Genomic DNA, 16,902 nt, shown 5'->3' on the forward strand with positions numbered 1-16,902 from the left:
AGGAACTAGCATGCATGAGAGGTGGTAGATAAATATGGGATGCAAGCTTTTCAGCTTGAGAGCAGTGTAGGGTAAGTGAGAGGAAGCAGCAGAGATATCATCTGAAAACTGAGTCAGGCCAGATCAGAGAGTCGAGTCTTGACTGCCAGGCTGAGAATGTTCATCTGCTTCCTTTAAAGCTGACGAGTATTGGATATGACCTCTATAAAGCACCCTCATCAAGACTCCTTATGTTTTTAAGTCCCAGTGTAAAGCTTATACTGGGGAAAGGCAATATTGTCGTAGTTTTGTTATTTACTTACATATCTGTACATGCCGTGTCTTGTTCCCAGGAGATAGTTAAATGATAGAAGACAGCCATGGCCTTTAGCCCATAGCACCTCCCGCTAATGCAGGCTCTGGAAACTTCTGGGCTTCCTTCTCATTCCAACATCACTCATAAATAAATCATTCAAATTGCTTAAAAATACCCAGCATCATGGAATCATTATCACTAATTCAAAATTATTCAGCTCGGTGAATATTAATAACATTGTAGTAGAAAATACAAAATAGGCTTGGAATAGGCACTTCGACCTAATAATCAAAATTGATATTACTTATATCATAGAGACTGGTAAATTTTTATCATTGGGTAGATAAAATAGATGACTTCAATATCGGTTTTGTACTTTAAGATGCGACATGAAACTGTCAAGGTTATTAATATCCTGAAATGCCAGATATGTCATCTGTTGTTTTTCATAACACCTCACTGTTGAACAAAGGGAAGGTGACGATGCCATTCTTCTTCATGCTCTCTGTTGAGACAGTCACCTTTCTCGCTTATTAAGAGTTAGCATCAAGCCCCAAGTTCCTTGATCAAGAGCACTTTATCAATGTCATTTCGGGAGAAGGAAGTGAGCAATAGCTGCTGCGAGACACACCTCGCATCCGAGAGAAGGTACCAGAAAAAAAAAAAGGTAGCATTTGTTGTCACGAGTCACAGACGGAACCAAAATCTAGTTTTGTGTCAATGTGAGACGGAGTTGAATAATGGAAAGTGACCTTCGGGTTTAAAAAAAAAAAAAGTCCTTTCTTGATTCCTTACCCATTTTTCTATGGACAAGACACAACACTACAAAGAACTAAGAATATATTGACAAGTTCTTAAGGCAAAGACCGATTTATTATCAGGTTATTTTGCCACAGGGCTAGAGGTGCCAAGCTTCCACTGGCTGCTAATGTTACTTTAAATAAAATCAAACACAGTGAGGTTTTCGTCATTATGTTGTCGTTACCTTATAACGTTCTCATTTGTGCGTTTCTGGGATTTTACAGACAAACGTACACGCATACACACTTACTTGTTAAGCTGACCATCAGTGTGATGGACACGTCTTGCATGAGATACTGATAATTACCAAAGATCTGTAGTTGCTGAAAGAAGGGAGAGCCAGTGTAAGTCTCATGCCTGTTATCCTCGTGTTTCCCCTTCACAGTGCTCGGCAGGCAGCTGCTATTTCTTTCTTCTTTTCCAAAAGAAAATATGGTCCGAAACCCATCGCTATCCCATTAGACTAAACGACCCCAGTAGCCATTTTCTCCGTATTTAACTCATTTCTTCATTACCAGTGCCATCATCAGAACCCAGCCAACCTCCTACTGGCCACGTTGGCCGTGGCAAGCATCACGGCAGTCTGGACAGCTGAATTCTCAGCACCAGATGTTAAAGTCTGAAAGTTTCTAATGGAATTTTAAACAAAATTTAAAGTCAAGGCCCCAGTTCATTTAACCGTGTAGGCCTCCACTCTTGAGTATGGACTAGAGTTCGCTCATGTCCCCAACCTGAACAAGGCCTTTCCCTACTAACTCAGTGATTCTCATCCTTCCTAAGGCTGCAACCCTAAAATGATTTCATTGCTACTTCATAACTGTAATTTTGCTACGGTTATGCATCCTAGTGTAAATATCTGTTTTTTCCAATGGTCTTAGGTTACTCCTGTGAAAGGGTGGCTCAACCCCTCAAGGGGTTTCAACCCTGATTAAGCCACTGCAGAATTTAGTCTGCTATTTCTGCCTTCCCAAGGTCTGGCTACACACCAAACTTAGCTTTCCAGTTCACATTTTTTGGAGCTGAACTCAAGGCCAAAAAGTCAAACCATTATTCTTGGGGACTGTCTTTGCAGGACCTTGGGCAGCCAGGCCTGGGGACCTGCTCCATAGCTAATAACTGAGTTCCAGGCTGTCATCTGGTTCGGATGTGTTGCAGATGTCTGCAAGCGAGCGTATGCTGGGCTTTCCAAAGGCTCTGGACCAGTGTCCTGGCTGAGGTGCTCAGATGACACACCCATCAGGCTCCAGACAGCAGTGGACAACTGTTGAGCAGACGGTTCCAGTTCTCTTCAGTTCTGCGCCCAGTTTCATCAAAAGGTATAACATTTTGCCTCTTGATCTCCAACTATTCTTTATCTACTCTCTCCCGTGTGTGTGTGTGTGTGTGTGTGTGTGTGTGTTGAACACATTCTGTGTGCACTTGCATGCAAAGGGGTAAATGTCTGTGTACGCATGTGTGAGGCCAGAGGTCAAAATCAGGTGTCTTCCTTTACTGCTCTCCACCTTATTTATGTATTTATTTATTTATTTTTGAGATGGTCTCTCACTGACCCTGGAGCTCACCAGTTGACTAGACTGCCTGGCCATTGAGTGCCCGAAATCTTCCGGTCCCTGCCTTCCATCACTGGAACTATAAGGTGTATGTTACCGAGTTCAGCTTTTTATGTGGACGCTGCGCCTCTGAACCCAGCAAGCACTTCACTGACTGAGTCATCTCCCTGGCCCCGGGTTACTATCTCTTGCCCTTTCTCCAAGTGGGAAAATTGCATGAAAAAAGAACACAAGGAAAACTATTCAACAGCAGCTATAGAGTTTTCGATAAGAACAGCTCTCCTAGAACTGTGGAGACGGTGAATATAGGTCACTGACTTTCCAGAGGTGGGAGCTGGCCAGGGCCAAGACCCACTTTGCATTTTGGATTGAGGTAAAGCTTGAAGGTGGTTTCCTGACCCCCTCCCTACTTGCTGGCTATTTAGCCTCCCATGTGTGTCCTTTCCAGCAATAACCTACAATATACCCTAATCATGGGTCTCCCGTTCACCTCTAAATATCCTCCCAAAACAATAAAACAGCTGAATTCCCCAAGTGTCCTCTGCACCTGTTGGATTCTTTCATTATAGAGCAAACTACGCTTGAAATAATGAAGATTATTTTTAATCTATACACAGCTCCTCTATGCAGGTAACTTCTAAACCAAGATCACCATTTGCTTTTTAGAGTCCTTTGTCGTTGTAAGGAATCACCACTCCTTCACTGGTGTGTCTAACCCTATTAAATTCTGAGTAGGTTCTGCAGGACAGCCCCACTGTGGGAGATTTTTAGCATTCCTGTCCTTCAAAATCAAATTCAAAACCTTCGCTTCCTCTTTATCTCTTTTGAGTCTTTTACCAAAAATATTCCACAGTTGGAGGCAGATCCATTTCCTGCGGAGTTATATTTAGGCTACTCTCAAGCTCTGTTTATACCCCAAGGAAGAGACAGGCTTGCAGAGGTCGAGAGTCTCGGATTATCTAGAGAAAACCAACACCCTAGACAACAGATCCAGGGCTACTGACTGTGAGCCTAGGCTGCACGAAGCACACCGGGTTCTCAAGTTTGTGGGCATCTGTTTCTGAGAAATGTCATGTATTTATAAACATTCGATAGGGTGTGGGATCCACATCCCACAACTATAAATACAATGAGATCTGAGAAAAAATGATTTTAATTCATACCCAGTAGAGAAGTGATGTTCCAATAAACTGAATGATGCCATACATGGTCAAGTATTTAAATACACCAAAGGATGAAACCAGAGCGGCTCGGCCCTCCCTGTTTGGAGCAAACAAACACAAAATCTGCTTATATAGGCCACACAGCTCCTAGTCTTAACATTTCAAAAGGAGTTCATTTAAATTTTTTCCATTCTTTAGCAATTTCCATATGTATACAATGTATAGAATACATTTGGCCACTCACCTCTCCACCCTCCCATATCCTTTTCCCACCCTTACCAAGACCCTTACCCCTTGCACCAAATCCCCATCCCGCTTTTTGTGTCTTTTGGTTATGATTTTTGTTTCTGCTTTGTTTTAAAGCATTGCATTATAGGTCTAACCAGAACCATCTATATGAGCATGCGTGTGAAGCTAACCACTGAGGCATGGGTAACACGCCACTGATTGCACCTCTGAAGACGGCCCTTGACTGACAGTAGAGTCCCATGGAGGCTGCAATGTTTAGAGACCATGACTGAATGTTTGCATAGTAGGTCTTGCGCATGCCCTGTGCTGGCACCTGCCACTCTTATGAGTTCATGAGTGGCACAGCCGTCTCACACCCATCACATTCTCTCTCTGGCATTTTTCCTGTCCCCTCTTCTGTGATGACTCCAAGCCTTAGAGTGTGATGCAAGTGACCCACCAGAGGAGGTAATATGGGTGACCCACATAAGGCTGAGGAAGGTGTTCGTGTTTAATAGCCTGTCTTAAACTTAGCCATATATTCATTCTTTCAACTGTTTTTTTTTTTTATCGTATGCTTACCTTTTTTTACAATGCTGGAAGTCAAAATCAGGTCCTTCCACACGCTAGGCAAGTACTCTACCACTGAGCTATGTCCTCAGGAAATTACTGAATCTTTTTTTCTGTATGATTTCTTAAATTTTTATTTGTGTGTGTTACATGTATGTTAATATACAGGTAAACACACACATTGCACATACATGTGGAAGCCAGAATAGGCTGTCATGTGTCTTCTTCAATCACTCTCCAGCCAGTGGCATGAGACAGAGTCTCTTAACTGGTTAGAAGTTTGGGGTTTTGCTAAGTGGCTAGTTGGGGAGCTATTAGGATCCACTGTTTCTGATCCTCAACACTGGTGTTCCAGGCAGACAAATCTATGCCAAACTTTTTGTGTCAGTGCTTTGGATTTGAAATCAGATCCTTAAGTTTGCAAGCCACATGCTCTGACCCAATGAGCCATCTCTCCAGGCCCTTGTTTTATTCATTGAACTCCTGATGCTTCTACTTCCACCTCGCAAATGATGGAACTACCGCCATCCACTGGCTTGTGCAGTGCTAAGAATCAAACCCAGCATTTTGTCCCTAACAGGCAAACATTAACTAATGCACTGCATCCCAAGACCTATTTAACCCTTTATTCACTTGTTCTTTCTCTCACTCAGTCCTTAATTCACCCTTTGATTCTTCATCCACTTTTACTTAGGTCTTATGAAGCGCCCACCTTACACCAAAACTCATTACAAAAGGATATGAAATGAGCCCGGCCCTGTCCTTTCTATGAAGTCAGAATATTATTGTGTATATTCTAAGCATAATGCAGCATTATGATAATCTTCCGTGGCAAGCATTGGCTTGATCCTAATTTTTTCTACCTCAACACGTGCTTCCTGGAATTGAGTGAGATTTAGTGGCTCTCAGACACACTAAGCTAAAAGATTGGTGCTCTTCAAAGTTTAGATGTAACTCTAAAATTTAAGTTCTGACATTTCTGCCATCAGTTAGTTTGTTTTTCTGGAGGAAACCAAGGTATTGGTAAAGAGATCAAAAGATGAAGCCTGCTGTGGACACTACAGCTTGGAACCTGCATCTGCATTATTCGGGGGAAATGCACTTTCGCTGGGGTTTGTTGGATAGTGATGGATCTGAGGACAGTATCAGAATGTAGCGTGATGGTTCTGCAGCTTCCTCTCGCCAAGGCAGACACGAGCCCACATGGGCTTAGCTTTGTTTCTAGTCCCTAGTGACATGGGCACCTGCTCAGCTCAAAGATGTTATAACTATACAGAAACATAAAACGGAAAACCCGGGAGCCCAAATACTAACTACTTGCCTCGGGCAAGAGGAGTGTTAAGGTTGGGAGATGGGCCAGGGTACTTCAGGCAGATGTTCCCCACCAGGCTGTGAACAGCTAGCATTTGCTTCCAACAAAGGATGGAGGAGAAAACAGACTGAGGAAAGAATGCAGAGCCTAGATTGTTTCCCCAAGTCTGACATAAACATTATGATTTCATCTTTTTTCCCCCTGCAGTTGTATATAATTTCAAGAAAATTAAGACAGCCAGATCCAAAACAAAGCACAAACACGGATCCGAGGGCAGGATAAATGTTGTCTCCGTGAACTGCCAGGATTGCTGCCACTCTTAATGATTATGAATTTTAGTCGCTCATACACTTATCTGCGCATCCTGCAGCCATGCCTCTAATGTTCTGCAATACCAAGCTTAGAGCTAGATACAATGCTTGATAAAGAACTGAAAGCAGATAAGGGCTTCTCCCTCAAGGACTTGAACACCCAGTGACTCACGCTCTGAAGAATGACAATGAGACCTGTGGACCTGGACCTGTTCGTATAAGACTTGGACCTCATTACCTTTCTAGATCTTTCTCGGGAATAAGCACATGAGGAGAATACCAATGGATAAAAGAACTGAACACAGAACCATATCTAATATTTCGAGGCTGTGAAATATAGAAGAGAAGAACATCTTCCCTAGAGTCTTAACAATAATCCATCTGCCCCTAACAAATTTTGCATCTTTGCTTGTATTGTAAACCAACATACTTCATTCTAAATGCATTCTAGATGCATTAAGACATTGGGTCACAGTCATATTTGGGTGGTCTGGGGGTTATGGTGTTTAAGAGTACAGAAGAACACATGTGTAGATGGCCAGGAATGAGGCACATGTGACCCAGATGTTATGTTGACAGAAAGGACAGGGTATTTCAGGCTTGGTGACTTCCAAACAGTCATTTCTCTGGGGCACCAAGAAACACGATGGAGAATCATGTGATTGCCCTTTCAGTGTAAGCTGAGTGATGACTTCCAGTCCACTGGCCATGGAGAGGCTCAGCTACCAGGTATTCCAGGAAGAGCATGGGGGAAAGACTTATGAACAAAATATAAAGCTGGGTGCTTTATTCCTCATCACACTTAAAATGTAGGTAGAAACGAGGTTAGAAAAGGGTGCAGGGAAGGAAAGCAAACACATGCCCCTCCTTCCCTTTCTCCAGTCAAGTACATTATCTTCTGCGGCAACACCCTGGATGTGCTTGAATTTTTATTTTAGAGTTATACAATGGTATTGGGGAAAGCTCTTTAATGATGTGTTCTCATCCTGTTTTCTTACCTACCCCAAACTCATCGTAAAATATCACAGAAGACATCCACTATACGAAAGTCAGAGAAAGAGAAGACATGCAATCAGGTTTTAAGTATCAAAGCAATCTTCTAGCAGTCTACCTGACAGCCCATCTATTTCTTAAAACTCACTGAAAGTCAGCTTCAAGGGTTTGCCAGTGTTTGTAAGCAACAGGTTATCATTCCTTGGTTAATGGTCCCGCAGCACTGGACCCACACCTGTGGTGGCCTTTATGACTTGAAATTCGTGTCCAGTTCCATCTATTTCCAGAGCCAGAGAATGAGCCATAACAACGAGGTAGAGAGGAAGGAGCAGCTTACCTGATAAGATGAGGCACACACTCGATGTTGGGTGTTTTCGAGGTGAAGGGAGAGGCCACGGATGCTTCCTGTTCTGATAGCGAGATGCCCGCATGAGCCATTTTCAAAGCCTGGAATGATCCATCCAAGTCAAACTGTGACTCCTCAGACCAGGCTCTTTCTACTCAAATACCACAGCTATTTGAAATAGGTCAGTTCAACACAGTGTGTGCCAGGTTGAATAAATTGGCCCCATAATCTCATAGGGAGTGGCAATATTAGGAGGTGTGGCTTTGTTTGAGTGAGTGTGACCTTGTTGGAGGATGTGTGCCACTGCGGGGGTGGGCTTTGAGGCTCAGAATACCACCCAGTGTCTCAGTTGACTTCCTGTTGCCTACAAAGATGTAGGACTCTCAGCTATTCCTCCAGTACCATGTCTGTGTGCATGCTGCCATGCTCCCCATCTTGATGGTAATAGATTGAACCACCCCAATTAAATGTTTCTTTTATACGAGTTGCTGTGGTCATGGTGTCTTTTCATAGCAGTAGAAACCCTAACTAAGGAACTGCCATTGTCCATATTCAGATCATGGCTCATGCTATCTCTTCATCTGTATACCCTGTCTCCTCTGGTCCATAAAGTCACCATGAAAAAGAAACTGACTAAGCATGATCCTTAGTAGAAGTGTGTGTGTGTGTGTGTGTGTGTGTGTGTGTGTGTGTTTGCACTTCCACACATGCTTACTTAACGTACTATCTGTGTGCCATGCATATAGCATCAGGAAATGGAAGGACCCATTTATAAAGTCTGTAACAGGAGGACAGAATGGCTGGAGAGAGGACAGCAAAGTGGTTCTCAGCACTCCTAACGCTGCAACCCTTTATCAAAGTTCCTCATGTTGGGCTGAACCCCTACCAGGAAATTAGTTTTGTTACTACTTCATAACTATAATTTTGTTACTATTATGAGTCATAATACAAATATCTGATATACAGGGTATCTGATATGTGACTCCTGAGAGAAGGTTCTTGGATCCCAAAAGCGTTGCAAACCACAGGTTAAGAAACACTGATGTAGCAGCTATCAGTCCATACTCTTGCAGAAAACCCAAGTTCAATTACTCCTACATTGGGAGGCTCACAGTTATCTGTAATTCTATCTCCTCAGTATCTAGACCCTGTAGGCACCTGTGTTCTCTCTCTCATGCACGCACGCACGCACACACACACACACATTTGCACATAATGAAAAACAAAATAAATCGTTTACAAAGGATGACAGAATTTGGATGGCCATGGATTGGAGACTCCCACTGACTCAGTTTTACTCTCAGCAGGGCCATCCTCATGGAAAAAAAAAAAAACAAATGACAAAAAACAAAAGATGGGGAAAGCTATCTAAAACCAACTTTTCCGGCTGATTGATCTAGTCAACTGGTTAACTTCTGGTAAAGCATGTGTAGCGGGCAGCATCACCACCAGATGCCCAAATCAGGCCACACCCATCTGTAGGCACATGTCACTGCACAGATATGAGGATTCATTCATTTCCTATGAAAGCAGACTGACCATAGGCAAGCCAGAGAAAGAACGCAATCTCACAGGAATTGTATGGCTGTGAGAAGAGATTCTGTATTTAGGTTGCCCTGCAGTGCTTGCTTGCATGGTTTGGTAGGCAGGCAGGAGATTCCATCTCTATAAATCTTAGAACATTGCCTCCCTCTCCTTAGTGTTTTACATCTCTACTGTGTGATTTAAGATCGTCCGCTGTATGTTAGAGTTAATTTAATGCATGAGTCCTCCATCAGATGATCTCCTTTTGGGAGAAGAGAGGCTATGTCTTTTTGATATTTTTGTTTTGCTATAAATGTCACATAATGAAGAGCTGTAGGTATTCATCCTAGGTTGAATGAATGGTCTAACAACTGCCCTCTAATAAAACACAGGCAGAAAAATTTACCCCAAGTCCTTGAGTAGGAACACATTTTTTTTGTAGACATTGGAAAAAATATTTAAGAGGAAAGTAACATGAATAGACAGATTTTAAATATCTGTTAAGCTTTTTTGGATATAAACATATATAAGAAATAGAAAGCAATTTTCTTTTCCCCTCTGTCGTCTGTCACTCTTCCCTCTCTTCTTCTTTATCCTCCTCTTCTGTGTGCACTCTTTTGATAGGTTGAGCATCACACACGCTAGGTAAATGCTCTAGTATTCAGCTATAGCCTCATCCCTGGTCTTCAATTCCTGTACCACACTTACCTATTAAAGTACATATATACATATATTATATATGTATATATATTACATATAATATATATATTTCTCCAAGCCAACTGTTATTTCACCTACATCTTCCAAAGTCAGAACATAAAATGTATACTTCACTTCTGATAAGAATGAAGAATAACCGGAGACTCATCTAATTTTAGTTTTGCTCTAGTGTGTAAAAACCATACCATTTAGGATTTCATAACAATTTAGGAGAAACCTAATTTTCAAAAATTAACCTCAGAGTGGGTTTGGTGGGGATAAATGCAATTTACACATAATTAAAAACTTTATGAGTTTCAACCTTTTCCTTCTCTAAGGCATTGCCAGCTGTGCACCCTGTGCAAAAGCATGCCCCCTCCCAGAGGCTTTCTCTCCTTATAAGTGACATTAAAGGCCTAAAGCAGGTAATCTTGTAAAGTCCTCAATGGTCCTGAACTTCGGGAGTGTCATCAAATCACTTTATTATTCTGGGAATTGCCAGAAGACAGCGGAAGTGACACCACCCGAGTGACGCCACCTGCCACCTCTTTCTGTTTCCAACCCATGCTGACAGAGAGGTAGGCAGTGACCCAGTGGCTGCTAGAGGAAGGATGAAGAGGCCCTAGGGATTTGTTGGGGAGCTCAAGAGAGATTCTGGAGTGCTGCCCTGGTTAGCCGAAGCCATGTGTACTCACCCCACAGTCATTGGCCCCATCTCCGCACATTCCCACACAGTAACTACAGAGAAAAAGATAAAAGAATCAACAGCTCAGAAGCTCTCTTGACTAGCTTCCATTATAACAAGCTCCAATGGTGTGTGTGTGTGTGTGTGTGTGTGTGTGTGTGTGTGCTTGTGTGTTCTTGGACAGATGTGGAATCAAGAAAATGACTTAGAGAATCTTGGTTCAAGTGGGAAAACATCCCCAACTCAATCGCTGAAATGCCAGTAACAACACCATGGACATCAGCAATGACGGTAATGACACATTTGAAAAGGAAGTCAGGTTGATTATGTCCACTCTATCAAGCTCAAGGGCATGGACTGGTGACTGTAATGAGGTCATGATGACAGTACTTCTCCCCCAGTCTAATAGGTAGGGCACAGCCTAACCTGGCCAAGTTGTTCTCTCTGATGCCAAGAGTTCATTTTCAACATTAGGAGGAAGGGTCCCTGGCACATGGCTCGGCAGATACACCTAGAGCATCCACGTGTTCTGGATGCGTCTCAGATAGGCAATGAGGTAATGTGTACCCCTTGTATATCAGCTTGGTAAGTAACCAGGATCTAAATGGAAGAATACATTTAAAGTTGCTGCCAAGGAAAAGGGATTTCTTATGCAAAGTCCTTTGGGCCTTCTATTACAAGTGAATGACACCTTATCAACAGTGACTCGTGACTATGCTTTAAATGATTCAGTGGCATTTTTCCAGACTCAGATCATGGGTGATAAAAGTGCTGTTAGAATATCCTTATTAGGAGCTGATTCATAGGAAGTTACCCTTTTGACCTGCTCTGTAGTTCCAATGTGGCCCAAATGTAGACAAATTCAGACTAATGCTGGGCTGGCGAAATCACAAGCTTTTGCGTACCATGGCATAGTGTCACCTCTACCTGTAGCCATCTAATTGGCTTCCCTTCTTGAGACTTAAAGCCCATCATGAGTGTCTGCATCACACCTGTAATCTTACATCTCGTTTGTTTCCTGGGTTTAGAAAAAGAATCCAAAGAGCTTGATCTGTAAGACCTCAAAGAGGATGATGGGTAACTGAGAAGACAGCTCATTCTGTCCCAGTATGTGGGACGTTCCTAAGCTAATTGTGTTTCCAGGGGATATACCTTTCAGAGTGCTAGCCAACAATGTTCCTCAGGCATCTGAGACAGGGAAAATTACTCTCTTTAGCCAATGTTGTGTAATGGCAGTGTGAATGAGCTAGCCACTTACACCGGGCCACTTACGCAGTCTGAAAGCATAGGGAAGCTAATGGAAGGCATTTGAGACTTCACTGTGAAGCTCGGCCAATAAAATGTGATAATAAGAGGCAGGATCCTGATTCCGATAAGGGTAAGCTACAATTATCTTGTTTCACAACTCCCTGGGCCTTTTGGCTATCCGAAATCTTCAGGCTAGAAATCGTTAACACTTGCAGCAAGCAAGGAATGGGTAGGTCTGACCTCAACAGGACTTTCCATTTAAAGAGGACTTGACAACCAGTGCTCTGAGAGAGTTCTGAACTCGCCCTCTGTCTCTGGTCCCTACCAGCTGCCATTTCACTTTATGCCACGAGGGTCTGAAATGACCACTTATCCGATCAAGCAGATGACTTCGGGAGAGAACCCACACACTCCCGCCCTTCCCATTCTCGGCCACACAAACCCTCATTATTTCTTCCCTCTGCACTTAAGCAGGCAATCTTCCTGCAAGATAGGTTTTATGGGCTACAAAATGAGTGCTTTTGCGGGGTAGTAGGTGTCTTAATGTGCCTCAATTGTTGCCACCTCCTGTAATTCACGTTACTGTGAAATCCACTCCCTTGAGCATGGGTGGGACTAGTGACATGCTTTGAATGGAAAGAAGGCAGCCTACACTTTAAGATTAGGGAATGAAAATGTAACACCATCCCTTCCTTTCCCCTTCTCCCCTGCATCCCCCCCCCACCTCTATTATTATTCTTGCTTTCTCTCTCTCCATGTGGAAGGCAGTGGGTAACAGTACCCTCTTTACTATGAAATGGCCCACATCTCAAGGAGCTGAGACTAGCTTCTTCCAATGAGCAGTAAAAACCAGTGTCTCTATGCCAACCCACGAAAGGAGATGAATCTTGTGAGAGGTGATGGCAGAGCCATCCATCCTAGTGCCACCAGACGCCAGGTCTGGCTAACAGCTGATTACGGTCCTTTGATAATGTACATCCCTGGTTACTGAACCAAGGCTTACCCGAGCCACATCTGGACACCTGATCCCTAGAAACATAAAACAATCAATGATGTTACCCTCGGCCACTATGGCGTTGGCAGCTATGGAGCCACAGCGGACGGGGTGGCCCCTTCACCACTCCTGTCACTTACTTTAATTTCTGAAACTCTTCCACAAGGCTTGATTTCTGCCCAGGAGACATCCTTGCAAAAACGGTTCCATTCACCAGAATCTAAAGAGAGAAACAACCATCGCAGGAAGATTAGGAAGGGGGAATGTTTCGAAAGTGAAAAGCCTGAAAATTCATTCCTGGCCACTGATTTAACACAGTGCGGGGTGTGTGACATTAGACCCAAAGCCAGGAATTGGAATGAGGAATCTAATGCTTTAATATTGAACTTCAAGTCCCCCATTACAACTCCATTATATTTTGGCTGGGCCCAATTTTTTTTCTCTTCTCCAAGAAGGGGTAACTTCTCATTAACATAGCAACGAAGGGGCACATGAGCAATCGCAGTACAACTCTTTGGGAAATGCAGCTCATTTCTCTCTGTTGCCATGGACAGAGAAGAGCACAACTGACCAGATGTGATAAGTGAGGCTCTCTGACCAGATGAGTCCCAACTTGCTGTGCAAACCCTAGCTAAGTAACTTAACCTCTCTGAATTTCAGATTTCCGTCTCCACACTAGGGCCCAGAATAAGAGCTTTCATAAAACCTTCAGGCCGCACATTCTTCAGTCCTTGACTTACCAAGGAAGGTAAGGAGGCAGAGAATATTTTAGCCTCGACTTAGAGATGTTTGCTACCATCAGTTTATATGCCCTGTGTCTCTACCATACTGACAGCACAACCCTGTTCAACACTATTTTAAAGCAGGACACACAGAGGACAAGATAATAAATGATTTTGAAAATAAACTGTGGTGGTTTTTGCTTCCTTCTGCTGTGATTTAAGACTCCAGGCAGCAGGGGAAAGGAGCTCCACCTGACGGAGGCTGGTGGCTATCAGAGAGACTGATGTACAACGAAGGCTGATGCGTGGATCTACTAAGAAGCTGTGCCAGATAGAGGAGGGAGGAAGGAGGGAATCTGAGCAGGGCCTGGCTGTAGGGCAAACTGTGTCTATCAGTGCTGAAGTCTGAAGGGCAATGGTGTGGACGTGTAGGATCTAGAAGGTTTAGATGACCAGGAACCTCCTAGGCCAAGGTGCTTTTAGCAAGGCACATTCTCAAACCCACGCCCACCTCAGTGACCCATCACCTTGGTTTTTTATGTCCCACTCACTTGAAGACCCCGACAGCCACCGGGACTTACTTTGGGCAGCATGCTGTAGAAATGCTGAAATAACACTTGGTATGACTTCCCACTCATTGCAAAATGGTACCCTTTCCCACCAGGTGCAGAACTACTTCCGATATCAATGTAGGTTTCCTAAAATCAAAAAGCATTGTTTATCTGCATGGGCTCGTAAGCAGCACCCGCTTCCCTGTGAGACACGGAAGAAAGCAAATGTGTGTTGCACAAAGAAATGAGCATCAGCAAGTGAGGGGGTCATTTGCCCATGGACCATCAATCTGCAGGAAGAAAACAAGCAAAATTCCCCCCATTATTATGTAAATATATGATGTTCTAATAGCGTCCATCCTTTCCTGTGATTGTGTCTTCATAACAAGGTGTCAAGAATGTCTCTCGGGCTGGAGAGATGGCTCACAGGTTAAGAGCACTGACTGCTCTTCCAGAAGTCTTGAGTTCAATTCCCAGCACCCACATGGTGGCTCACAACCATCTGTAATGGAGTCTGGTGCCCTCTTCTGGCCTGCAGGCATGGAGGCTGAACACTGTGTACATAATAAATAAATAAATAAATAAATAAATTAATTAATTAATTAAAAAAAGTTTCTAGAAGTTTTTTTTTTAAAAAAAAAGAATGTCTCTCTACTTCATGTATCCTTGTGTTTCCTTAGATCTTGTAGCATTCATTTACCCCATTCCTTCACTGCAACGAGGCATAGTTTGGTTCTTTAGACCTAGCTCTTCTTGTGTCTGGCTTCTGACTTTTGTTTGCCCTACTAATTCCCTCATGGTGCCCAGAGCTTCTTCCACACCTATGGTCCTGTGCACAGTTGTCATATGCTCCCCGACCTTTCCCTCCTTGTCATTTACAGGTAGCCCTGTAATTTACAGGTAGGCTGTGCTCTGCTCCATCCTAGCTGATGGCACAGGAGGACACATTGGATGGTGTCCATTGGCTCCTCCCATCAGTCACCCACAATGGCTGCTCTCAAGATTTATCAGCAGGCTTTACATCCCTATAGGACTGGATTTAAACAGTACAGGAGGTGAGACTATTTTATTCAACAGAGAAATGTATATCATAGAAAACACTGTGCTTAGAAGGGGGAAAGAAACACTATCCTGAAGCAACAGGAGGGAAAACCTGCCACTGCCAACTGCAAACCACTGAAAAAAGACAGGAATCCCTTTTCTTGGAGGAAGGCAGTGAAAGAGCCAGAGGTGAGGAGAAAGACTGGGACTCCGAAAAGGTATTAATATTATGAGTGTGAGTACAGTTGGCCTGTTTGTTAAATTAGTAAAGGCCCGGGGTTCTGGAACACAAGGAGATGCAGAGACTGTACGAAGCAAAACAGGTTCACAATGACATGAGTACTAGAGAGACACAGAAGGCGCAGGGGCAACCACCATCTCTCAGAGCATACTTTAGTAGAGGTGATGTCAGATTAACCACCTCAACTAGCCGGGGCCGCTCTGTGCATGAGTCAGTCTGTGTGCTGCACCAAAGCCCCCTGTCTACATAAGAATGTCAGAAGCTGTTCAGCCTGAAACCAAGATGCATTTCTCTCATTTTATGCTGGAAGGATCAGGCCTTTAAGGAACACAAAAGTGGAGTGTTGTCCCACAATCATTCTCCTATGGGAGAGTTTTCCCCAGACAAGCGAACAGGAAGCTTGCTTTCTGGGATAAACTACGATCTGTCAGCTTTCCAGAAAGATGCTATGCAATGCAGACACCTGTGGGGATGTTTATGGCATCAAGGCCATGATCTGGTGTCTGCTGTGAGGTTTACCGGTGTGCTTCTGCAAGCTTTATTGCCTTCCTATCCGGGAACTCTGACTCAACCAGTGCAGCCTGAGGTAGGAAGTTTGTCAGCACCCCAGGCGATGACAGTGTATGGCTGGGTCTGCAAAAATGTCGCTGGAAACATTTTGCATGGTGTCGCACTTGAGACACACCACACCTGAGCTGTGATAACTTCCAAGACTCAGAGGGTTGTGCCATGCCAGGGCTGTGTTCTACAAACCCGGGGCCAGCCAGGGGTCTTTCAACATCTGCTCACCTTTCTCGGAGGGCTGGGCTCTTGGGTCCCCACCAGCTGCCACGTCACAGAGGCAGGAAGGAGGTCTCCTGGCTCGTTAGCCTCAACAATGATGACCTGGTGGCCATGAGGAATCATTTCAGAATTCTTAGCAACAGTGATGGCGGTTTGGAGGTTGTCACCTAGATAACAGAGAGACTTTTAAGGACAAACCTACAGCCACCAGAGTGAAGATGTCTCTCCCTCCCTTTGCTGCTGCTCACTGAATACATTTAGTGCTTTCTGTGCTATCTTCTAACTACCTTCCCTCCCACCCAAGTGCTTGCCTCTAGTGAGCAAACACCAGGTTCAACATCTCTCCCACTGTGTGTTTCCAATTCAGGCATAAACGAAAGAAGACGTGTGTGTGTGTGTGTGTGTGTGTGTGTGTGCACGCACGCACGCACTTCATGGCTAGTATTGAGATAACAGATAGCTCTTAGTGGTGAACATATGACTCCAGGCTAAATCACAGTATGTCCCTGGGATGTGGACCAACCACAAGAAGAAACACTGAGGATCAGGACACACTTGGGTTTGCTTACCATGTTCTGTGCCTGGCCATCTGTCCCCATATGTGTTGTGTGTGTGTGTTTATGTGTGCATATGTATGTGTTTGTGTGCATATTCATATATGAGGTCAGAGGTTTCTTCATTAATCATATTTCACTTTTTTTTTGGCAGAATCTTTCTCTGAATCTAAAACTCCTTGATGTGCCCAGGCTATGGCTATAAAAAAAACCTCAGGATCCTCCTGTTTCCACCTTCCAGGACAGTACACAGGCATGAGTCACCTCACTCTGTTTTTATTATTGTTTATT

The 16,902-nt window shown here is 43.8% G+C and overlaps 1 protein-coding gene across 1 annotated transcript in view; it reads right to left on the reverse strand.

The window, feature by feature from the left end:
* The window catches only part of Atp13a5 (ATPase 13A5), a 121,729-nt gene that overhangs the window by 24,758 nt on the left and 80,069 nt on the right, over positions 1 to 16,902 (reverse strand). The window contains exons 19-25 of the mRNA XM_041677977.1: positions 16,064 to 16,224; positions 14,023 to 14,139; positions 12,860 to 12,939; positions 10,488 to 10,530; positions 7,561 to 7,670; positions 3,810 to 3,906; positions 1,347 to 1,419 (exon numbers count right to left, since the gene is read on the reverse strand). Of these exons, the coding sequence (XP_041533911.1) occupies positions 1,347 to 1,419; positions 3,810 to 3,906; positions 7,561 to 7,670; positions 10,488 to 10,530; positions 12,860 to 12,939; positions 14,023 to 14,139; positions 16,064 to 16,224 (681 nt within the window). The remainder of the gene's footprint in view (positions 1 to 1,346; positions 1,420 to 3,809; positions 3,907 to 7,560; positions 7,671 to 10,487; positions 10,531 to 12,859; positions 12,940 to 14,022; positions 14,140 to 16,063; positions 16,225 to 16,902) is intronic.

This window comes from Microtus oregoni, unplaced genomic scaffold (assembly GCF_018167655.1).
Source record: "Microtus oregoni isolate MIOR12 unplaced genomic scaffold, Mior012 000029F_ref0000214, whole genome shotgun sequence".
In the NCBI taxonomy this organism is placed as follows: Eukaryota; Metazoa; Chordata; class Mammalia; order Rodentia; family Cricetidae; genus Microtus; species Microtus oregoni.